Raw genomic sequence first — 21,988 nt, 5'->3', positions numbered from 1 at the left:
CAGAATTCTTATGTTCATTGATTCTCGAGTTCTTAAAAAAATATAAATTAATAATAATTTATTCACTTAATCTTGACGCAAGGAACCACTTTTGTAGAAAATTATGTGCAAAAGAAATGTTTAGAAACACCGTCACGTGAATTTACTATTTTATTATTTAAAATATAAAAGAAACTTACATACAACCGCGTGCAGACCTTTGGAATTAAGTTTTAGCTAAACTATTTGAAAATTATAATCCGGAACTGGTCAAAGCCAGCCATGCTTAATCGTGTCAAAGTTAAGTTAGCCTTGCCAACAAGTACACTTGTTCTTGTTTTTGTGAAAGTAACAACATATAGCTTGGCATAGAACCTTCCTTGCGCTCCAAGCCACATCTTTTGCTATACTGTTACAACCTAATTAGAACCACCACTCAAATCTCCCTTCTCTCTTCAATTATAAATTCACATTTCTCTTACGTATTTTCCAAAAACAACAAATAGAGAAGGAAAATAGTAATTTTCGCTTCGAACATTGTTCGAAAATGGCGTACGGAGAAGATGTAGATAGGAGATCGAAGAAGCAAATCGTCATCATCAGCGTATCTGCGTTTTTATTGATGGCAATGGTGGTGGCGGTGGCAGCTGGTTTCATCATGGAAAAGGGTTTCTACAATAGTCCAGTCAGTGGCAGCAAGGGCAGCTCCCATGACAAGTCAGCCTCAATGAAGGCAATCAAAGCCATTTGCCAGCCAACCGATTACAAGCAAGAATGTCTCGACAGCCTCAGCTACGCCTCCGGAAACACCACCACTGATCCAATAGAGCTCATTGAATACGGCTTCAAGGTTGCAATGAAGCACGTAACCGATGCTGCCAAAAAATCCGACTTCTTGCGAAAGCTCGAGAAGGATCCCCGAACCTCCAATGCCCTCGACGCGTGCGAAGAGCTCATGGATTTGGCGGTTAGTGAGCTCAGGCAATCGGTTGTGCGACTTGGGTACATCGATGATTTTATAAAGTTTAATGAAATGTTGGTGGATTTGAAGGTCTGGCTTAGTGCTACAATCACTTATCAAGAAAGCTGCTTGGATGCTTTTGAGAATACTACTAGCTCTACTGATGCAGCGGAGGAGATGAAGAGTGTGTTGAATACCTCTATGCATTTGAGTAGCAATGCCCTTGCCATGGTATCTCAAGTATTTTCAGCCTTCACTGACTTGAACAACCCTGATTCTAGCCACCGCCGCCTCCTCCAATTTGATGCCTTCCCTGTTATTGGTCACAGTGAATTTGAAGACCCCAAGTGGTATGAAGGTGGAGTCAGGAAACTCCGTCGCCTCCTCCAATTTGATGCCTTCCCTGTTATTGGTCACGGGGAATTCGAACATCCCAGGTGGTATGGAGGTACTGGCAAGAAACTTCGCCGCTTCCTCCAATTTGATGCCTTCCCTGTTATTGGTCACGGGGAATTCGAAGATCCCAAGTGGTACGGAGGTGAAGGCAAGAAACTCCGCCGCCTCCTCCAATTTGATGCCTTCCCTATTATTGGTCACGGGGAATTCGAAGATCCGAAGTGGTATGGAGGTGAAGGCAAGAAACTCCGCCGCCTCCTCCAATTCGACGTCTTCCCTGTTATTGGTCACGGGGAATTCGAAGATCCCAAGTGGTATGGAGGTGAAGGCAGAAAACTTCTCACAACCAGTACCAGTTCTGCTCCGAAAATTAATAAGTCCGACATCATTGTGGCAAAGGATGGAAGTGGAAGCTACAAGACCATCACTGAGGCGCTAGACCATGTCCCCAAGTACGGCAATGAAACCTTTATCATCTACATCAAGGAAGGAGTATATAATGAGCATATCCTGGTTACCAGGAGCATGACGAGCGTGATGATGATCGGAGATGGTGCAAATAAGACTAGGATCACCGGAAACAAGAACTTTGTAGATGGCATGCCCACCTACCATACTGCCACCGTTGGTAAGCAAGCTTCTCGTAAATTGCCTTTAATATCCGCTTAACAGCTTACGTTGACCGATTGTGAATCTTTAACATTCTCTTAACACACTTATGTCGGTGTACAAATGCTTATGTTGTCAGACTGTGAATATGTTTAATTGGACGTATGATTAATTTGGTTATTGGATGCATGCAGCTATTCAGGGAGATCATTTCATGGCAATGGACATAGGGTTTGAGAACTCTGCTGGTCCGGAGAAACATCAGGCTGTTGCATTGAGGGTGAGTGCTGACGAGGCAATCTTCTACAGGTGTTCAATGGACGGGTACCAAGACACCCTTTACACACACGCACAACGCCAATTCTACCGCGACTGCACCATCTCCGGCACCATAGATTTTGTTTTTGGTGATGCAACTGCAGTCTTCCAAAACTGCACTTTCTTGATCCGCAAGCCATTGCCAAACCAGTCTTGCATTGTGACAGCTCAAGGCAGGAAAGAACGGCGCCAGCCATCTGCAATCATCATTCAAAACAGCACAATCACCGGCGATCCTGATTACTTCCCTGTCAAGGATGAGAACAAGGCATATCTTGGCCGTCCATGGAAGGAGTATTCGAGGACAATCATCATGGACTCGTACATTGATGATGTGATTCAACCGGAAGGTTGGTTACCTTGGGAGGGTGAGTGGGGGCTTAAGACATGCTTCTACGCAGAGTCAGGCAACACAGGCCCTGCTGCTAACAAGGCAAGGCGCGTGACATGGCGCGGGATCAAGCAGATTACTGAAAAGCATGCTGCAGATTTCACACCCGGTAGGTTCTTCAGGGGTGATAAGTGGATTAGGCTCTCTGGTGTTCCTTATATCCCCGGCCTGACCACTAGCAACAAATCGAAAACTGCAACTACAAGGGCTACATCCCTCTCGAAAGGCATCTGAGTTATATAATTTGATGATGTTTAAGTTGTTTTTGTTGGTACATTTGTAACACTCGATTGCTTTTGAAACACAAGGACCATTTTGTTTGCTTGAGTCAATCTCAGTGACCATTTCCGGTAAAAACTCAATTAATATACAATTCCCTTCAGATTTTATTTTTTTCATGCTTCATACTATCTAGTTAATTTCCTACGCTTCTTAGACAATGTAATTAATCTTGAGGTTTAGTGTTTAATTTTCCTTAATTGAGGGATGATTAGGGAGTTTACTATCAAGTGATCCTCAATCGTTTGCTATCTTAAACCACATACCACAAAAACTGTTTACGTTCCCTCAATTCCTTACCACCAACACCACAAATGGATTTACGAATTGAAAACACAGTAAAAATGGCAGCCTCATGCAAGATGCCGGAAGAGATGGTGGCGCAAATCTTAGCCAGGCTGCATCCGAAATCTCTAACGCGTTTCAAGTGTGTTTGAAAGTCGTGGTATGCCCTTGTCAATCAACCCCAGTTTGTAGCCAAACACCTCCATTCGTACAACGAATTCTCCTCCGCCACACACATCCTTTTCAAGCACACTGTGGCCAAAAAAACCGAAACTACCAAGGAGGAAGTTGTGTTTTCGTTCCTCGATCTTTCTAACGATAGTGAAGCTGATTTCGATAACCTAGATTCTGTTGTTGAGGACCTGCATTTTCCGGTTTCTATGGGATTAAACATGGGGGTCAAATAATTGAGCTTCCTAGTGAGCTTGATGGATCTATAGACATTATAGGCCAATGTGATGGGATTTTATGTTTGATTCTTTACACTGGCCACATTGTTCTTTATAATCCGTCGTTCAACGATTTCAGAATTCTTCCCGATGAATCGAGCCTTCAAAATTATGAATCGGCTTATGTACTTGTTAGCGTTGCATCGAGTGGTGAGGAAGCGTATGGTGATCGCGTTGTCTGTCGTTCTCGTAGAGCAGAAGTGTACGCAATGAGTTCGAATTCTTGGAGAGAAATCAAGATCGACTATTTAGAAACAGAAACTACACAGTTTTGGCCCTATTGCTATTGGATGGCAGGAGAGAAGCAAAGGAAGTTCATTCTTACCTTGACAGACTTGAACAGGAAACCATTACGAAAGTGATCGCCTTGTTCGATACGAGGGATGAGGTGCTTTTTACTGCGTTGTTTCCGGCGTGTTTTTACCGGCCATATGAAGGTGCTTATGAGACGCAGCTTGGAGCATGGAACGAATCTGTTGCTCTTTTCGGGTTTCACTATCTTGGTTCGAGTATCAATTCTTTTCACGCTTGGGTGATGGATGATTCCAGTGACGTTCGGGGTTCTTCAATGAAACACTTGAAGAGTTGAGGCCGCAACTGGTTTGAAGAATTCACTGCTGTTTTGGCGAGCAACGAGATTCTTATGATCAGTAACGACAATCCTTTAAAAGTTATAATAATTGTGTACCCGTTGAATCAAATTTCAATGACCCAGATCATTTGATCCTTAGGCTCAGTTCCTTTGGGTCTGGAGGGGATCCGGTTTTCTTCTTGCGACTTTACTGTTAAATTCGATCTATTGTTTAGCAAGAACCATAAGCGAGATCAATCTGTACCAGCATGGCAAAAGGAGAATTTATGAAAGGGGAATCGGGATTGGAATATAATTGCATTCCTCAAATGTATCAAACAATCTTCTCTTTTGGTAATAGAGACAATTGGAGTTAACAGTGAAATAAAGTAAACACGATACCAGACACCTAATGCCAAAGCAACATTGGATTCCAGAAATACCGTTTTTAATTGTAATCGGGTTAAACTCTAAAGCCCTTGCTGTTCCTCTTTCCTCTAGCCTTCTCAAACTTCCTTCCCTTGGACCGCACATAAGGTTTGGTGTGGCTGTGTGGTACACCAGGAGCTGGACCGAAGTGCTTCACTGCTTCACGGGAATTCTTTGGACCTCTGAGGAGAACCTGCATGGGCGGCCAAAAGAAGTTTTACTTATTAACTTGAGAAAAGAGATTAAATTTAACAGTGATACCATTGTGTGGTACGGATCAATTTAGCATATTTTAAATTGAAACTACTCGGTGGTATAAAGAACTCATACCACATTCTGACCCAATGGTGCTCTCAAAGCAAGCTGATCGAATGTCAAGCACTCTCCTCCTGCCTTCTCAATCCTGGCCCTTGCAGTCTCAGTGAACCTCAGTGCTGTAACCTTCAATTGAGGAACCTCATAGACCCTAATATCATCGGTCACGGTCCCCACAACCACAGCAATCTTGTTGTCCTGTACAAGATCAAAGCCTTTTTAGAACGAAAACGAACATTAAAAATACAGATATCTCAAGAGCAGGTAACTTAAGAGTAAAAAGGAAATGACGATTCAGACTAACTAACCTTTCCTTGCATATACTTGATCAACCTTGAGAGAGAAAGTGGTGCCTTGTTGACTTTGCTCATGAACAAACGTTTGAGAATGACTGCATTGAACTTGCTTCCAGTTCTCCTGACAAGAAAACGGTATAGCTGACCAAGAACAAACCAGGGACCCAATCAGCCTACACATTCATACGTTTATATGCATAATTAAAAAGACCAAAATTTACAGAAAAATAAGGGCGATTTCATGAACCCCGCTAAACAAAACCTGGTTAACAAACTCAAACGAACAAATTTGAAAAATAGGAGCTTGTTCCCTCAGAATATTTAGACAACTATAATCATGAAATAATCAGGATTAGCATGGTTCAAAGCATCACAGGGAAACATTTTCTCCACAGTTGAACAACATTAAAACAGGAAGCTACAACATTTGGGATAAGAAACCAAACAAAGTTGCTTTTTCGATGTTTTGATCACAAAACAATTGAAAAACAACACCAACATTGCACGGTTTACGAATCCAAACAATCACAGCATAACACAAGAACAAAAGGTAGCAATTTACACCAATAACAGATACATTGTTTTTGTTTTTGGTTAATCAGATTTAACGAACCGAAGTTGCGAAAGGCTCAGATGGATGTGGAATTATTTGTATTCCTTGACCACAAAAGGTCTCGTAATGAGCTGGGATACACACATATCGTCATTGCAGAAACAACAACACCCCCAAAACTATTAAAACCCAGAAATGAAAATTGGATATTAACAAAACGGAATCAACAAAATTCAAACTTTCATTTGCTGCAACCAATTCATATCGAGATACAAAATCCGATAAATACAAAATACGTAGACATTTACAAGGACGCGAAATTATATACCTTGACGAGAAGCTTGAGATAGATATCATCGGACTTGGGCGCAGTGCGCTTCGTCTTCTTGCTCTTACCTCCTGCGACGAGATCGATCCCCTGTTTCGTACCACACCCAATGTTATTCACATATCAATACAGGTGCTAATACAAATGAAGAGAGAGAGAGAGAGAGAGAGAGAGAGAGAGAGAGATACCATTGTTGCTGCTGGTGTTGAAGCTCGGTAGCTCGGGAAACCGCTTACTGAAAGCTAGGGTTTTGACAAGCTTTATAACTTTACCATTGATGATGCTCGTGCCGGACGTGCCGGGCGGGTCTGTAGGGGAGTGATCCAAATGGAGCCCTAGCTTTCGGCCCAATTTATGTACTCATATAACCCAAAATAGCCCATCATCGAGAGTGGCCCAATGAGATTTGTCGCCAAGGGTCGGCGTAGTTTTTTTTTTTTTTTTTGGTGTGGCCTTAATGTTCTGCAACACTCAGTGTTACAGGTGTTTTAGATGTTAGATTTCAGTTTGCACAACTAGTTGATATTTTACTTTTAACCTTAATCATCATTTTCCATACCACTCAATGCTGGAAGACCTATTCGTTCGGCTAGGTGAAACTATTGTTATCCATCTTGTAGCTTGGAATGTATCCCTTCCTCTTTGTGGCGTTTGAAATGCGGGTGATGGATAATTGCATTGATTACCTAAAAACTAATCGGCTCGGATCATGGGATGACATTGTAAAACATACTCAAAATAGTGATTTGCGTTGTATTAACTAACTTGTTAGTACTCGGGTTGATCGGATCATGGGATGACATTGTAAAATAGACTCAAAATAGTGGTTAGCGTTGTATTAACTAACTTGTTAGTACTCGGGTTGATTGAAACCAAGGTCGTTATCGACGGGAAGATCAACCAATCGAAAAACAAGAATTTCGTCGTCATCTCCTCCGCTCCCACAAACCCAGCATTTCTTCTTTGGTCCCTTGGCTCTTCGTTTTTTTCCCTCTTCTCATGCTATTTGCAGTAACACACTTGTACATGAACATTGATTTAAAGAAGCGAAGGCTAATGAGGAAACCAGAGAAGTAGATTCTGAAATGCTGTGATGAAACATAATATACAAATGCTCAACAAAAAACAAACCAAAACGTAGTCTAAACCGAAAACCTCTACCCTGCACAAGCAATAACACATGCAATTACGATTTACAAATTTCATAAAAACTTTCGTGCAATAAAATTATCTGATAGTCTTCAATGTGATCCAACTTGAACTCTCGGATTAAGACAGGCGCTTCTCCCTTGTCAAGCTCCTCCAAAACGAAATCCAAACTCTAGCACCTGTCAAACTTGTTGTATTTCCCTAATTGAGCTGTGATAAATCTCCAAATAATCAGTTCTTTCGGGTTTTAGGAGTCTGCCCAAAGATGCACAACATAAGGACATCATGAATTCATGATTAAATATCACATACGAATATTATCATAACAAATATAAATGGCGACACAAATACCTTTTTAAGATTTGGCTTTGAACCACTCGGGGATGCTTTATGATCAACTGGTTTCAATATCTCAAAGGAACACACTAGGGCTTCATCAACGCTCAACAAAGCACCGGCATTATCAAACTCCCCGCCATAGTTTGGAGCTGAAAATATTGTGACTAATCTTCGTTTTGCAAAAAACTCATAGCCATCCTCCACCACCTACAGTGTTGCGGTGTCACTTACATAATTATTAATCAGGACAAGTAGGATTAAGTGACTATGCAAGTTAATTCAGCAAATAGTGAAAACGATCTGCACAAAGGACGCCTAGAGGTGCCAGGGAATGAAAAAAGTGAGATGGGGTGGGAAGGCTTGTTTTGGCTACACACATATGACATATACAATTAGGTCATTTGTTACTTGGATTCAATTTCATCAAATAAAAATAGGATTACCTGATGACCCCGGCAAATGAGATCAAGTTCATTCTTATCTAAAAAGTCAGTAACTCTATCGGCTCCAAAAGTACAGGAAACACCTCGATCACTCTCTGCCCAGCCCTCAACCCTAGCATCAGGATCCGACCAAAGCAGATCGCATAAAAGACCATTATCTGGAATGTCAGTTGGCCTTGAAATTTCCTTTATTTGGTCCAAGTTTTTCAACTCTGGTGAGAGCCCGCCATGCATACAAAGTATCTTCCCATCAATAAGTGCAGCCACAGGCAAACAGTTAAAGCACTCAGTAAATATTTTCCAAAGCCTAACATTAAACCTCCTTTTGCACTCATCATAGAACCCATATATTCGATTAATCTTTGCATCTTCATGGTTTCCCCTCAAAAGGAAAACTTTGTCAGGATATTTTATTTTGTAGGCCAGAAGTAAACAGATTGTCTCCAAACTTTGCTTTCCTCGATCTACATAATCTCCTAGAAACAGGTAGTTTGCAGAAGGAGGGTAACCACCGTATTCGAACAGCCTTAGTAAGTCTTGGTATTGTCCATGTATATCACCTGTAAGACGCCTGCAATATTAGGAAGACCAAGGACATAAAGAAATATAAGGAGATAATTGTACGAATGTTTGCCTTCAAGTTCATTTCCCTGTGTTTCATGCAAGCTACATTAGCATATCTTGGACTGTGCCATGAGGTACGATAACAGGACCAAGAAACTGATCCGAACGACACAAACTCAATGATATCGAGTACTCAAAATGCAGCAAAATAAACCAGCATTGCGAAAAACAATAATTTTGTTAGCTGATTAAGAAAAAAGTACATGATTATGTTATCCTTATAGCCAGCGAAATAAACCGGTCATTACGAAAAACAATAACCATTTCGTTGGCTTTCGTTGTCATTTTTGACCAGAAAATGAACAATTGAATGAACAAAATGGCATACAATGCCAACACCTCGACACATCTCGATCACTCAAACAGATTCCGAATTGATCTAATGAAGATAGCATCGGAAATATCCTATTTTCCTCAAAATTCATACAGAATTTTGCATAAGTTAATTATCCATTACAGAACATGAAAAACCAAAAATTCACACACTCCAATTTATTCGAATTATCATAAGAAAAGATATGGAGAGCTAACGGAAGACCGGCGCAAATCCATGCGCAATAATGTTCTAGGATTCATGTAGCCAACCCCACTTGGTGGGATAAGACTTGGTTGCTGTTGTTGTATAATTTCCATTTTTCACCACCATTCTTATTCAATACCAAATATTTACATAATCCACAAGCAAACACCAAAAAATAAATGATCTTTTAAATTGGACAATTCAAATCACCATAATTTCCATAAAAAGGCTGTGAGAGAGGATGAGAGAGAGCTGACCGCATATGCGAACCGGAGCTCGGACCTCGAGAAGATTAGGCTGAGCGAGGAAGATTTGGCGGGCGTTAACGCAGAGCTGCCGGATCTCCGCCTCCGATAGCTGCACTTGCTTCCCTCCTTTACCTTCCAACAACCTCCTGATTATATCATCCAACACACCCTTATCCATCATCCCCTCCATTGTCATCATCATCATCTTTTCTGCTCGAAAGAACCCAGATTGAAATTGTTCAATTTCTGAAGAACCAGACAGATTGGATAAATGGGTTGCTCTGGAATCTAGAGATTTGAATCAAGAACCCAACTTTTTGAATTGAATAATAAGAAAGATCAACTGGGTCAACAAAGATAGGCTGAGAAATTCAATTTATTAGCTGCAAAATTTGACAAAACAACAACAGATAACAGAAAAAGAAAAAAATTTGAGTTTTGGATGTGGGAGAAGCAACAGAAGGAAATTGAGGGTGAAAGCGAATGAATGATTGGGATAAGATGCGTCAGAAAATTGGGATTTGCCTTGAACGTTTCTTTATCTCTACATTTTTCTCGCAGCGCCATGTAATTTCAATTTTGTTGAAACCTTCAAAGTTGACGACCAAGTGGGGGCGCATGATAGCAACGTGGAACACGTGGACTCATGTTTTTGGTCCTCAGTCAGTGCTCCTCATCCGGCAGGGTTGAATTTTTTTCATCCTTCCCGAAAACAATCAGTATAATAAGTGTTATAATACAATTAGTTTAATATTTGAAAATTAAAAAAAAAAATAACTACTTATATTAGAATACTGGGTGCATCAAACCCTGATACCGACATTGTGCAAAATTTCATCCTCTCATGCGTTAGGACTGAACAAAACCTTCCTCGTAAATTAAAAATATATTTATAATTTTATACTCACTTCATAATTTAACGCGAACTCACATGTAAACATTATAAAATATTATACTAAAAACTTCCAATCACAAAAAAAACCTATCGAGAATCTTACTTTAAAAAGATACCCTTATAGTTTCTCGATAAAAAAGTATTTATCTTTTAGATGACAATCTTTTAAAAAGTAAAATGCTAAAGTGGTGGTGATGAAACCATAGATATCATCAATAATTGTACGAGAGTTTTAACAAAATATTCTTAGTACTGTTCATTTTAACGAAAAATCACATTTATACATTTTTTTGGTATTATTTATTATACCTTTAAAAATGACTTTTCATTAAAAGTGAACTTTTCGTTAATTTTCCTTGATTGTATTGGGTTAAATTGCTACCTATTGCAATTAGTGGGTGTCCTTGGGGTTGAGTAAGGATGCAACTTGGCTACTGAAAACTCCTGCGGACACCCAATTACATTTAAACACATGTTCAATTTGTGTTTATACTTTTAATTATGTAGACACGTGTCTAAATGTGATTAGATATTATACTAAAAACATGCAGCAATAAAAAGTCCATTGAGAATCTCACTTTAAAAAAAATCTCCTTATAGTTTCTCGATCAAAAAGTATTTATCTTTTAGATGACAATCTTAAAAATAAAAAATAAAAATAAAAAAAAAAAAAAAGCCAAAGTTGAGGTGATGAAACAATAGATATCACCAATAATTGTACTGGGTTAAATTGCCACCTATTGCAATTAGGAAGGTTTGAGTAAGGATGCAATTTGGCTGCTGAAAGCTCCTGCAGACACTCAATTACATTTAAATGTGCTTATTTCAGAAAACACTTCAAGTACTTTTTCACAATTCACTTGCTTTTTTACTAAGGATTGGTTCCAAAAACATTTCTACTAAAAACACTTTCAGTCAATTTAAAAGCACTTTCAAACGAATCATTAATAACATCCACGTCTCTTTTGCACTTTAAGAAAGTGGGCCTTTACAATGGATCAGTTTCATTTCAATGAAAAGTCACTTTGCCTAAGAACACATAACCCAACCCAAACCCTAAATTTACTTGCAGGCTAGCCCAACCTATAAAGGCCCAAAAAGTGGCTTACAACTAGCTACACCGACGCGGGCTATGGTGCGCGGCTGAGCTCACTAGATTCCGCACCAGTCAGTGCTACAAAAGAAAAATTCGAAGCAGAATTCAAGGTTGTATTGTTCGACCTTAATACCAGTTGAAGGGTTTTCTTTGCTTGCTCTTGAAGATCTTAGATTTCTTCATCCTCCATTTCCAGAATGTTCAAGAAGTAAGCTTTATATATATATATATATATATATATATATATATATTGTATGTATAGGTGTTTATCTTTAAATATATGTTATTTGTTTGCTTTTCTTTTTCTTTTTTTTTTTTTTTTTTTATCATTGAGGCATATGATTTCTGGGTTCGGTTTAATTCGATGAAAAATTAAACAGCGTTTCAATTTTGTTTTCAATTGTGTTTTCTGATTATATACCTTTATGGGTTTTAATTTTGGATTTATGCCCTGAAGTTCATTTGTTATTTTGTGTAATTGGAAGTATAAATTTGAATACTTGGAGCTAACGGGCGCAAAATCAACCGCAGTGGCGTTCTAAGATTTATACAGCTGACCCATAAGGCGTTGTTGTTGTGGAAGTATAAATTTGAATTGTGCCATTGCTTCTCTGTGGTTTAAGCAACCGTTCTAAAGCTTGATCCTTCTCAGCAAAGTTGGTTTTGTGCTGTATGTGGGATGTTTTGATGTTAAGATGAATCTTGAAAGGTCACTTCTTTTGGGTTTTTATGGAAGATGAGGTTAATTATTTGGGGAGGATGGTTAGGGTTCTCAAATATTTGTTTTTGTGTGGGAGTGGTTTGGAGTAGCAAATTTTTGTTTGTTGCAATAGATGCGTAAGGGGAATATTTCGTAATATGATTGCATAATACGTGTGTTATGTTGTAGGTTTTCTACTGAAGAGGTGTCTGCACAAAATCAAGTTAAGGCATCTGTCCAGCGCAAAATTCGGCAGAGTATTGCAGATGAGGTAAGATGATTAGGTTCATAGGAATTTCACGGATGCTTTAAGATACACTTTACATATGTCTGTAACACAAAGTTAACTTCAACTGCAGTACCCGGGACTCGAACAGGTGTTGGAAGATTTGATCCCAAAGAAATCTCCTCTTATTGTGGCTAAATGGTTTGTCGCTCTGTTGGTCCTGCTTCTGTGTTTTACTTCTTAACTCAGCTATTTGTTTCATGCTGTATTATCTCCATATATCTAACGTTGTCCTCCACATGCTCGACTTTTGCAGTCAGAACCATCTAAATTTGGTAGTGGTAAACAACGTGCCACTATTTTTCAACATTCGTGATGGACCATATATGCCTACCCTAAGACTTCTTCATCAATGTAAAAGTTTTTTTACCGCCAAAATGCCTTATCTCATCAAGTCTGGTCTATGAACCAGTTATACAATCCTTGATTTGCTTCGTCTTTTGAGTGGATTATATTATTTTTCTCAACTAAAAAGCTACATAGTTGGTGAATTTTCCTTCCAAATAGTTGTAACTGAGAAAGCTCAGGGTTTCCTTCGGGTTTTACAGATCCAGACATAATGAAAAAGTTGCAAGTAGATAGGGGTGCCATAAGGTTTGTTCTCTCTGGTGCAAACATAATGTGTCCAGGTCTAACTTCTCCCGGTGGTGCTTTGGATGATGAAGTGGGTGCAGAAACTCCCGTGGTACGAGTTTTATGTCTCTTTTTTTTCTTTGTATTAATGTAACGTCATACTCATGTTAGAACTTTTTTGGTTCAAATGTTATGTCGAGTTGATTTAAATAATTGTCTTGTCATGAGACGGAAATGTTGAAGTTAAGTTTGTTTTGTATGTCTCTGATTTGTAAAACTGATTACGCTCAGGCAATAATGGCAGAAGGAAAACAACATGCTCTTGCAATTGGCTTCACAAAAATGTCAGCAAAAGAAATGTAAGTTATTTTCTTATTCGAAGGACATTATCGTTGCTTCTCCTTGAGTAATGCCTTGGGTACCCTTAGAATATTGAGGACAAGATATATAATACGAGAGCCTAACTTGTATTACCGACTTCAAAGCTAGCCTAGTTATCCGTTGCTGATTGTCTTAGTTACGAAGTTGAGTCTTCCCCTTGTCTTGCAGAAGAGATATCAACAAGGGAATCGGAGTTGACAACATGCACTATCTTAACGATGGCCTTTGGAAGGTACGTCGTTCAGTGTCCTTGTATTTATGGCCATCGCCGGTGTTTTAACTAGTGTTTCATTTTTAAATCTTTTGCCTTGCTATGCAGATGGAACATCTAGATTGAAGATACTGAAGACTATCCGCGGTAACATCAACAAGAAATGAAGAACATATGTTAGTTTCATCAATGTGGTCTTGACTTTTCTGTTTTTCGGAGTGTTAGGTCTGAGCTTTACGAGTCATGCGTATACCCTAACCATATTTACTTGTTTTGTATTTGTATGTGGAGTGATCATCTTTATCAAATTCATCGTAAGATGGTCATATCCATTTTGTTATACAATTTAGAGGTATTTTTCTTATATGATGTAAGAGGTGAATTCCCAACTCCCAAGCATATGTTCTTGACATCTTCTCCAGTGAAGAACTACACGTCTTTGCGAAGATAAATGAACGAAATTATGATTTCCTCTTGGACAGTTTCGGGATAGCCTTGGCTGACAGGCCCAGTTATTCTTTGAAATTTCATCGTGATGGGGATGGATCATTGCAATTGTTGGTGTTCAACGAGGAATTCCTAGTAAGCATGAGTTATCAACTCGTGTTGACTACGTCCTTACCCTTTGTACACACCGTCATTGCTCCTACCGATTGAATGGTCCGGTAAAGTATTCGGATTGCAACGACGATCGATCGCTTGAGAAGAATGCAAGTGAAGAAATGCTAAAACTAATACATTTCGGTGCTCGCAGAATAGCAAAGGAGCAACAAACTTTCTATAACTAAACGTTTTCCGTACTAGAAATACATCTTTTACTTGTTTCTCCTACTTCTCGGACTACTAGGAGATTTCTGGCTTATCTTGGCTTCAAATTTCCTGATTCGTAGAGCGGCTACATTGTGGCGCTGGCTACGTCGTTTTCGTTTGCTGCATAAAGACATGAACAAAGAAAAGATCAACAGCGAAGCGAAAAACGATCCAAGCTAGCAACACTACAAAATCTCATTATGGCAATTGAAATGTGGCGGCAGAAGAAGGGCATACCTTACAAACAATAGGCCGGCTGTAAGGACCAATCCTCCGACGGCCCAAGAAACTCGTTCACTAAATGGCATTTCCCTCCACCTCTGCTGGAATTCCTCTAGCAGCCTCAAGCTCTCAGCTTTCTGGGGCACCTCAGAAGGTGAAGCCTTCCATGAATCAGCAATCAAGTCAAGACTGGCTTTACCACCATAGCAAAATGCTTCTTCGTTGCTCATGGATACATCATCTTTAACAGCAAATCCTGCCGCATGGCAGAACTCCGTGCCATTACGAATCCATTCAGAGGCCCTGCCGCAAACATAATCATTTACTCCACATGGTGCTAGAACCTGGAAGAATGTAATTAATCACAAAATGCAATTCCCTAATGCACCCAAAAGAGATCAGTTTAATCACCTATTTCTTTGGTTATGTCAAATTATAAGTCGGTAAAAATATTCCTCGACTGGAAGTTAAAGGTCACCCACATACCTGTGTTATTGCATCCGTAGAGTAGTAAGCCTCAGCACAAGCCTCAAAAACCCTGTCACAGAAAGAGGCACATATAGCTGGAGGTCCTGACTGCACGCCAATGCGGGGATCACAGATGGAACATTCCAGTAATTCCCATACATGCAAGCACTCTGGGCCAGCTTCCCCTGATGAAGCCAACTTCCTAACGGATACCAGTGCAGGATGTGTCTGGGCTACATCACAGCAAGTTTTTTTGCGGAACACTCTGCAAAGGGTCAGATCTTTGGGTCCCTTACTCAGACGTTTTGGAGGTTTACCCTCGGAAGAGAATGGTGGGAAACGACCGCCTTGAGAAATGCATACACTGTCAGGTTTACCTGCAACTAAAACAGATTTAGATAACGTTTAATGACTAACTAGCGTATATGCAAAAATCATTTGAAAACCATGTAAAAAATTCTTTACATAGGAATTGAATTTCTCCAAAATAATTTGGTAACACTCTTGAAGATGATTGTCACTGCGAACCGGAAAAGCCTAACGTATTGCCCCACAAGAAATGCAATTACATTCTTGCTTGGGATTCTTGGGAAGAACCAGAATTTCTTCTGGTTGCCTTTTAAGTTAAAGAAATAAACCATGCTTACATACATAAATCAGATTACAAGAGCAACACCGATACGAGGGCAAATCCAGAAAGCAGATGTCATTCTGCTGATTAAGGAAACAACAAGCAGATTGCTTCCAATTTCCACACCGCCATTACATATGAAAAATGAACAATGATCATGCACTCGTAAGATGTGATAAGGCAGTCGGGGCACGCCAAAGACAACTTATGTCAGCTTCAAAAAAAGAGCATGCCCCTTCATGGCTTGTCAACCAGAGACATAATTGACATAGACCTCCACACGAGGTTCTAAAATAAACTAGGCGCTAGACGGGACCTAGACAGGCACCTAGGTGGACTAGGCAGATTTAAGTAAATCTATTACATTTCGTGTAAGTAAGTGTCTGCTTATACCTAAAATATATATAACTTTATTATAAACTAAAAAATAGAATGACATATGTATTAGAAAGTATTGGAATATAATGAAAACATGGGGAAGAAGCATATAATGTGTATTCATTTAAGTATTCAACAAGTCTCTTCCAATTTATTAAAAAAATAAAATACAAAATAAAAGTTATTTATTTTCTATCTAAGTGAGTCGCAACTTAGACGGGTGCCTAGGCAGGTGCCTAGGTGATCTAAACGCTCTTTCTTAATTTTCAAACGTCTAGGCATTAATCGGGGCAGTGACTAACTGCTAACCGCCTAGACGGCGCTAGGCGGGGATTTTTAGAATAGTGCCTCCACATCAAACTGATTCTAGGATCTGAAAATCAAACAATTAGGATCTGAAAACAAACAAGAAAAATGATATTTAATATATATATATATATATATATATATGAGTGTGTGTATGTATGTATGTATTTACCATTTAAAGAGGGGACGAGTGTATTGAGAAGGAGCAGCAGGATCAGAGACGCGCAACCCATTTTTCGTCACTCGGTGGTTTCTTCCATATGAGAGCTGCTGAAAGACTCGGAATCAGAGTCCTGACGGAAGTGAGGCAAAACAAAAACCGATGAAACTTTAAATTTAATGAAAAATAATAAATAAAGAGCCAAATGAATAACATCAAAAAAGATAAAAATATGATTTTTCGTTATAATAACGAGAATGTTCGTTAGAACTCTTTAACAAAAACTGACCCGATGAGAACAGTGGTTGTGGTGGGTACCCGGTGACCCGATGTACCACAAGTCTCAGGCCTGTGGTGAAGGGCCCAAACTGCTAACCGGGTCGGAAGGGAAACATGGACTCAGGTTGGAGGCCCATATATGTTGCCCTTTCGTTTCTGTACTTATTTTTACATATTTCTACAAACATCCACATAAATTTATAATATTTCTAATTTATTCCTACTTAAAATAGAGAAATAAAAATTGGCACCATTCCAAACCCTTTCTTTTTTGAAAAAATTTGAAATAAGTCCAATTTTATAGGCCATCTTTTGAAATAGGTCTAATTTTTAGTGCCTTTTAACTTTTGAAATAGGTTCAATTTTTAGTTACTTTGGACCCATATAAAAAAACCCCTTCTTTTTTTAGGAATTTTATAACAAAGTTCAAACGGACACAATACAAAGACAACAGCCTTATAACTAAGGTAGGTACAAATGAAACGTCACTTATACATTCATCGCATGAGTAAAGATTCTCAATGGCTCGGTCCAAAAGCCAGATTCCACCCAATAAGACCCAAAAGTAACCCGTCTAAAAAAATCTTATAACCCTAAGACAAGAATCACCCACCGCCACAACCGCCCCACCATTCCAAACCCTTTCTTGATTCTTATTCTCCCTCTTTTGCCTTCTCTTCATTCTTCTCCAAAAACAGATTTGCCATTGGGCGCTCCACTGCGTCTGGAATTGACTAGTGCACTGCAGCTGTGGCTCAGAAAAGGACGACGCCATTTCCCAAATTCTGAGTCAAGCACCGCCTGAAATCCTTACGACACTAGAGCACCAAGAGGAGGTGGCGGACCCACCTACCACGGGATGGCTCTTCGTATGAGGGGTATACTTTTGGAATAAATTTAATTTGAATTGTTGGATATGCAACGAAAAAATAATAAATAACATACAATATGTTATCACAATATGCTAAAAACGTTTCTATAATCTTACCAAATTATACTGATAGCATTTTAACAACCACACAACACCAAAGTGCATCAAAATAAGGCATCTGATAAGCCGAAAAACAAAGGTGAGTTATTTAAGGGGTGCGATGGAAAACAATATTGGAGCAAAAAAGCAACATAAAAGCCCAAATTTAAGATAAGTGCAGAAAAAAATGAGACGAAAGCTCAAGAAAACCAAAATACAAGGGGTCTAAGTAAAATACAGAGAAGCTAAGGAGATAAAAGAGAAGGAAAAGTAGTTGGAATTGGCCAGGGAAGGGGGTTGCCATCGACCCCCACCCAAAGCAGGTGCTGGTGGCATTGTCATCATGATTCAGTGTGTCCATTTTTATCTCATTTATTTTGCTTTAATGTCTTTATGTTTTTTAAATTTTCATGTTACGTATCATTGAGGGCTTTAAAAAGAAAAATAAAGAACGGTTAGATCTTTCATGTTGAGGGCTTCAAAAAGAAAAATAAAGAACTGTTAGATCTTTCATGTTGCGTTCTAATTAATCTTTGCAACGATTAAATTTTTTATAAAACTCCTACTTGAATGGTATGTACTATTGCAGTCGAACTTTTATTAGTATTTAATATAACAGGATAATGCTATTTACACATTTGTTTTACCTTCACACGTATTTGTTAATTTTGCATCATAACATTTTCTTAATTCATTCGATTAGACGGTCGAAGATTGAGAAGAGTGCATAAGAAGTAAAAAGAAAGGGTGTGCTATCCACACACCTTTTTTTACTTCTCACACATCTCTTGATGATTTTTGTCTCTTAATCTTCTTCAATTCATCCGATCTGACGGTTGAAAATTAAAGGACTATATGAGAAGTAAAAAGAGGTGTGATGCCTAAAAAGAAATGGTGGACAGCACTACCCTAATAAGGTTAGTGGAGTGTCAACTTCATCTCTCGTATTTTCCACTCTTCAAATGAAGATATATGCATCTCATCATATAGACAAGATTCTGTTATAAGCATATCATCATATCAATGTTAGGTTAGGTTAGGGGCAGCGGCATGGTCCCTTTTGGCCCATACGTCCGTACACAGCTCCGTTAACTTATCACGGATGGGCATTAGGATAAGTTTTACTAGATCATGATCCCAGAATCCCAGATGGATAAGATTCGTCTCGTGTTCTCTGTACAAGTTATACTAACAAGAGCATCTTTCAACAATCCAGATGGATAAGCAATAACGGAGTTGTACCAACGGAAATTTCAATCGACGTTATATTCATATCAATGTTTCTGGCATCAAGTTAGGGTCTCGGGAAATAGGGTCCTTTGTGGCAATGGCCGGATCCACATAGAGATTCGGATGATCCCAATACCCTCCGACTGCCCGAAAAACACATGTAAAAATCCTTCGACGACTCTCCAAACGCATGACACAGACGATCCTTTGATGAAATGCCTTCTAGAAATATCTCGACAACATTTAACAAGACGTGTCAACCACGATCAGCCTGGGGTCTCGACATCACTCTACAAATTGCTTTGGCTTTGTCAATATAACGCAATAACCATTAGTCCACCAAATGCACGACAAATTTTTGCGTGCTACGCGCACATTTCATCTAAATAGAACTTGAATGTTTTACGCTGAAATTCTTAATCCCGAATCCGCCGGCCATACGTCCACACTTACAACTACGACGAATAGCGCCAATGGATAAGATATATTTCTACAAACGAGAAATATTGACACAAGCACCAGGTTATATAGATCCAGTACCACATCATAAAACATTACACATGTACGACCTAATATCCAGTTTTATTAATTCAAAATACCACAGCAGGAACTTGCAAGGGAAAATTAAACACTATTTACAAATAACAGCAGAGATTATGCAGATTTAGCAACATGGAAACCCTAGCAACTCGGAACGAACACACCCAAACCCTAGCAACAGCGGAGATTCAACCACTACACTTCTACAGTCGCACATCAACTAGATTGCAACTCAGAACAAACAACACCCAAAACAATACGCGGAAACCCTAGACAGTTTCTTTTTCCTTCCAGTCATGGCTAATCCGTCCACAGAAAACATGTTCATCTCATCGCATGCCGTGAGGAGGGCTCACATCTCGAATCTCACGGATGATTTCGATTGGACAAGAACTCATATGTTACACGTCGTAAGGAGAACGGGCGCTCCTTGCTCCAGCGACCTCGCTCGCCTTCTCGTATGCATCCGATGCTGACCTTCTTCGAAACCGCCCGAATGGTTCCCTGCCACCTAAAAACACAGCACTATCAACATTTGCCTCGTAACACTGCTCGACTCGTTAAAGTCAACTTACTACTCTTTACGAATATTAAAGACTGCTCAACTCGTTGAGAATTTTTTATTGTAACGGAAACACTTATATATTTTTATATACGGTGGAAAATAATTTTTTTTTAAATTATTAATTTTTTAATTCACATATTCTATTATTTGTATAATAATAAACGATGTACATCTTGTATACCGATCACTTGTGGTCAGATTTGATACTATTCTCAACAAGGGCATAAATGTCAATTTAACAAACAAACATAACTATCACAATATGAACAGCTGCATGTACCTACACAGAAATCCATCCACATTCTAGAACATTGAAATTTGACACTACAGCGTGTTAAATTACTACCACACCCCTTGTTACCCTACACATCCGTGATGAGTGGAAGCTTCACCAATACCATTTGTGGAAACTAGGTCCTACGTGCAGGGAGCCAGGGGCATATCTGACATTTCAAATACTCACCAGAAAACGGGGACACCGGCGGCGTAGACCCGGCTGGCGAAGCCGGAGGCGTGAACCCAGCTGGCGAAACCGGAGCTGATCCGCCGTTACCGCTCCCATAACCTGGGGGCTTAATTATCATGATACTCCTCGTAACTTTCGCCTCCTCCGTCGAATTCTCACCGTACGATCGTACGTTCCCGCCATCTGACGATCCTAATTCAACCAAACCAAAACAAACAATTAAACTTCCGGCGAGATTCCCACTCGTAATTAGTATCAGCCGCATGATGTAAAAATTTCATGTTGCAATTTCATTTTCAACCGTTTGATCTATTTGCAAATGATCTGAGATTATCGATTAAAAGCTTTTATTCCTGGAAATTTAATGTAAATTTGGAAAAAGGTTTGGCAGTTAGTTGTGTTCATCGCGTATGCTAATACACGGCGACTAACAAGTACTAAAACGACGACGCACCAGTGGCGGAGCTGGACCGGAAACTGAAGGTTTTGTGCTTCCGCAGTTTCCCGAGACCGCTGTCGGGCTGCGGCCCGGCGACGGTGTCGTCCCAAAGCTGGTCAAGTAGGCGAAGTCCCATGTTACTGCAGGATCCCCGAACGGTAGCAGAACTGCCGCACTTTAACTATTTTGGTAGTGGGATTGGACCACTGAGGGAGTGAAGGAGGCAGATCGGGTGGTTATTTATTGACGGCGGAGGCGTTAAAGGTCGAACAAGTTTTCAGATCGAGAGATATCTTGAACGTTCGTCGGATCCAGAGGGAGTGCTGACGTGGCATGTAGATCGGGGAGCACGTAGTTGGCGATAAGATCGAGGTGACTAAAGCGGACCCCAGGCTAATAGGATATTTTATTTTTTTGGTAAAGGTTAATGGGATATTTTATGACGTAACACAAGACGGTATGTCATATGTTCTTATATAAATAGATGAAAATGATTTTATTTTAGTGTTTTTCTATATGTATAATGACATATCGTTTATGTGTCTATATTTCGATTACACTAAAAAATCTTTCCAATAAGTAAGAGTGAGATACTATAATGCCCTCATTTTATTTGCATTTAGGTAAATTGGTTAAGATGATTATTCAAAACCTTGAAGTACATCCGGCTTGGTTAGTAAGATGACGATATTGGAAAAACAAATTACGTAATTTATGTGAGTAAGTTAAAACATATGACATACTTGAGTAGGTTTTAGTACGGCTACCTGGGCATCCGGGTTGCACAATCCCATCCAATTGGGCTTGCTTTGTTTGTTTGCTATTTTGGGTCATTGGCTTCTAGGCCTGCAACTTGGATTTGGGTATGGTTTTCCGGTTTGGGCCGGGCTTTTCTATGAA

The 21,988-nt window shown here is 39.5% G+C and overlaps 6 protein-coding genes, 2 non-coding genes and 1 pseudogene across 14 annotated transcripts; 3 read left to right on the top strand and 6 right to left on the bottom strand.

The window, feature by feature from the left end:
* Window positions 1-484: 484 nt before the first annotated feature.
* Window positions 485-3,036, top strand: LOC108865815 (probable pectinesterase/pectinesterase inhibitor 21). The gene is made up of 2 exons (XM_048568608.1): window positions 485-1,964; window positions 2,140-3,036. The coding sequence occupies exons 1-2, from the start codon at window positions 527-529 to the stop codon at window positions 2,886-2,888; spliced, it is 2,187 nt and encodes a 728-aa protein (XP_048424565.1). The 5' UTR covers window positions 485-526; the 3' UTR covers window positions 2,889-3,036.
* Window positions 3,037-3,277: 241 nt separating this feature from the next.
* LOC125470009 lies at window positions 3,278-4,400 on the top strand (annotated as a pseudogene).
* Window positions 4,401-4,522: 122 nt separating this feature from the next.
* On the bottom strand, window positions 4,523-6,500 carry LOC103930598 (60S ribosomal protein L18-2). Its single transcript, XM_009339954.2, has 5 exons — window positions 6,348-6,500; window positions 6,160-6,249; window positions 5,291-5,419; window positions 4,998-5,180; window positions 4,523-4,860 (listed from the first exon to the last, which is right to left on the bottom strand). Exons 1-5 carry the CDS (start codon window positions 6,348-6,350, stop codon window positions 4,702-4,704), a joined length of 564 nt encoding a protein of 187 aa, XP_009338229.2. The 5' UTR covers window positions 6,351-6,500; the 3' UTR covers window positions 4,523-4,701.
* Window positions 5,584-5,659, bottom strand: LOC125470120. The gene has a single exon (XR_007252359.1). It is a non-coding gene; the product is annotated as a small nucleolar RNA snoR53Y (small nucleolar RNA).
* LOC125470118 lies at window positions 5,900-5,995 on the bottom strand. Its single transcript, XR_007252357.1, has one exon. It is a non-coding gene; the product is annotated as a small nucleolar RNA snoR69Y (small nucleolar RNA).
* Window positions 6,501-7,213: 713 nt separating the features above from the next.
* On the bottom strand, window positions 7,214-10,050 carry LOC125470048 (serine/threonine-protein phosphatase PP1). Of its 3 annotated transcripts, none has more exons than XM_048568456.1 (4): window positions 9,492-10,050; window positions 8,091-8,650; window positions 7,660-7,854; window positions 7,214-7,518 (listed from the first exon to the last, which is right to left on the bottom strand). In XM_048568456.1, the coding sequence occupies exons 1-4, from the start codon at window positions 9,685-9,687 to the stop codon at window positions 7,510-7,512; spliced, it is 960 nt and encodes a 319-aa protein (XP_048424413.1). In that variant the 5' UTR covers window positions 9,688-10,050; the 3' UTR covers window positions 7,214-7,509. The 3 variants fall into 3 exon arrangements, with proteins under 3 accessions (XP_048424413.1, XP_048424412.1, XP_048424414.1); XM_048568455.1 differs by having other exon boundaries at window positions 7,214-7,563; window positions 9,492-10,047; XM_048568457.1 differs by having other exon boundaries at window positions 7,214-7,563; window positions 8,091-8,661; window positions 9,492-9,629.
* Window positions 10,051-11,507: 1,457 nt separating this feature from the next.
* LOC125470050 (malignant T-cell-amplified sequence 1 homolog) lies at window positions 11,508-14,099 on the top strand. 2 transcript variants are annotated; one of them, XR_007252331.1, is made up of 8 exons: window positions 11,508-11,681; window positions 12,363-12,444; window positions 12,533-12,600; window positions 12,716-12,813; window positions 13,008-13,144; window positions 13,337-13,391; window positions 13,582-13,645; window positions 13,733-13,788. XR_007252331.1 is itself a non-coding variant. In XM_048568462.1 (8 exons), exons 1-8 carry the CDS (start codon window positions 11,671-11,673, stop codon window positions 13,748-13,750), a joined length of 546 nt encoding a protein of 181 aa, XP_048424419.1. In that variant the 5' UTR covers window positions 11,511-11,670; the 3' UTR covers window positions 13,751-14,099. The 2 variants fall into 2 exon arrangements, 1 of the variants encoding a protein (XP_048424419.1); XM_048568462.1 differs by having other exon boundaries at window positions 11,511-11,681; window positions 13,324-13,391; window positions 13,733-14,099.
* A 240-nt stretch (window positions 14,100-14,339) lies between these two features.
* On the bottom strand, window positions 14,340-16,934 carry LOC125470049. 3 transcript variants are annotated; one of them, XM_048568459.1, is made up of 5 exons: window positions 16,918-16,934; window positions 16,612-16,732; window positions 15,143-15,507; window positions 14,672-15,000; window positions 14,340-14,554 (listed from the first exon to the last, which is right to left on the bottom strand). In XM_048568459.1, the coding sequence occupies exons 2-5, from the start codon at window positions 16,670-16,672 to the stop codon at window positions 14,440-14,442; spliced, it is 870 nt and encodes a 289-aa protein (XP_048424416.1). In that variant the 5' UTR covers window positions 16,673-16,732; window positions 16,918-16,934; the 3' UTR covers window positions 14,340-14,439. The 3 variants fall into 3 exon arrangements, with proteins under 3 accessions (XP_048424416.1, XP_048424415.1, XP_048424417.1); XM_048568458.1 differs by lacking the exon at window positions 16,918-16,934 and having other exon boundaries at window positions 16,612-16,761; XM_048568460.1 differs by lacking the exon at window positions 16,918-16,934 and having other exon boundaries at window positions 15,143-15,501; window positions 16,612-16,761.
* A 2,707-nt stretch (window positions 16,935-19,641) lies between these two features.
* Window positions 19,642-21,294, bottom strand: LOC125470051 (dormancy-associated protein homolog 3-like). Of its 2 annotated transcripts, none has more exons than XM_048568464.1 (3): window positions 21,104-21,294; window positions 20,647-20,841; window positions 19,642-20,122 (listed from the first exon to the last, which is right to left on the bottom strand). In XM_048568464.1, the coding sequence occupies exons 1-3, from the start codon at window positions 21,222-21,224 to the stop codon at window positions 20,013-20,015; spliced, it is 426 nt and encodes a 141-aa protein (XP_048424421.1). In that variant the 5' UTR covers window positions 21,225-21,294; the 3' UTR covers window positions 19,642-20,012. The 2 variants fall into 2 exon arrangements, with proteins under 2 accessions (XP_048424421.1, XP_048424420.1); XM_048568463.1 differs by having other exon boundaries at window positions 19,642-20,129; window positions 21,104-21,292.
* Window positions 21,295-21,988: the final 694 nt, after the last annotated feature.

The sequence above is a fragment of a genome, unplaced genomic scaffold (genome assembly GCF_019419815.1).
Source record: "Pyrus x bretschneideri cultivar Hongxiangsu unplaced genomic scaffold, Pyrus_bretschneideri_v1 Contig48, whole genome shotgun sequence".
NCBI lineage: Eukaryota > Viridiplantae > Streptophyta > Magnoliopsida > Rosales > Rosaceae > Pyrus > Pyrus x bretschneideri.
Note: the sequence above shows the minus strand (reverse complement) of the source record. Positions and strands in the feature narration are given on the sequence as shown.

Excerpts from the sequence above, each read along its gene's own strand:
- LOC108865815 (XM_048568608.1), top strand. The coding sequence starts at position 527 with ATGGCGTACGGAGAAGATGTAGATAGGAGATCGAAGAAGCAAATCGTC. Across the intron at positions 1,965-2,139 it reads CTACCATACTGCCACCGTTG|CTATTCAGGGAGATCATTTC; the intron begins GTAAGCAAGCTT and ends GGATGCATGCAG.
- LOC103930598 (XM_009339954.2), bottom strand. Across the intron at positions 5,181-5,290 it reads TCAAGTATATGCAAGGAAAG|GACAACAAGATTGCTGTGGT; the intron begins GTTAGTTAGTCT and ends GATCTTGTACAG. Across the intron at positions 4,861-4,997 it reads CACCATTGGGTCAGAATGTG|GTTCTCCTCAGAGGTCCAAA; the intron begins GTATGAGTTCTT and ends CCGCCCATGCAG.
- LOC125470048 (XM_048568455.1), bottom strand. The coding sequence starts at position 9,687 with ATGATGATGATGACAATGGAGGGGATGATGGATAAGGGTGTGTTGGAT. Across the intron at positions 8,651-9,491 it reads AGCTCCGGTTCGCATATGCG|GTGATATACATGGACAATAC; the intron begins GTCAGCTCTCTC and ends GGCGTCTTACAG. Across the intron at positions 7,564-7,659 it reads CAAAGCCAAATCTTAAAAAG|ACTCCTAAAACCCGAAAGAA; the intron begins GTATTTGTGTCG and ends ATCTTTGGGCAG.
- LOC125470050 (XM_048568462.1), top strand. Across the intron at positions 12,445-12,532 it reads GGCAGAGTATTGCAGATGAG|TACCCGGGACTCGAACAGGT; the intron begins GTAAGATGATTA and ends CTTCAACTGCAG. Across the intron at positions 12,814-13,007 it reads CCTAAGACTTCTTCATCAAT|ATCCAGACATAATGAAAAAG; the intron begins GTAAAAGTTTTT and ends CGGGTTTTACAG.
- LOC125470049 (XM_048568459.1), bottom strand. The coding sequence starts at position 16,672 with ATGGGTTGCGCGTCTCTGATCCTGCTGCTCCTTCTCAATACACTCGTC. Across the intron at positions 15,001-15,142 it reads CTACGGATGCAATAACACAG|GTTCTAGCACCATGTGGAGT; the intron begins GTATGTGGGTGA and ends ACATTCTTCCAG. Across the intron at positions 14,555-14,671 it reads GCCGGCCTATTGTTTGTAAG|CAAACGAAAACGACGTAGCC; the intron begins GTATGCCCTTCT and ends GTCTTTATGCAG.
- LOC125470051 (XM_048568464.1), bottom strand. The coding sequence starts at position 21,224 with ATGGGACTTCGCCTACTTGACCAGCTTTGGGACGACACCGTCGCCGGG. Across the intron at positions 20,842-21,103 it reads CCGGTCCAGCTCCGCCACTG|GATCGTCAGATGGCGGGAAC; the intron begins GTGCGTCGTCGT and ends TGGTTGAATTAG. Across the intron at positions 20,123-20,646 it reads GCCGGTGTCCCCGTTTTCTG|GGAACCATTCGGGCGGTTTC; the intron begins GTGAGTATTTGA and ends TTTAGGTGGCAG.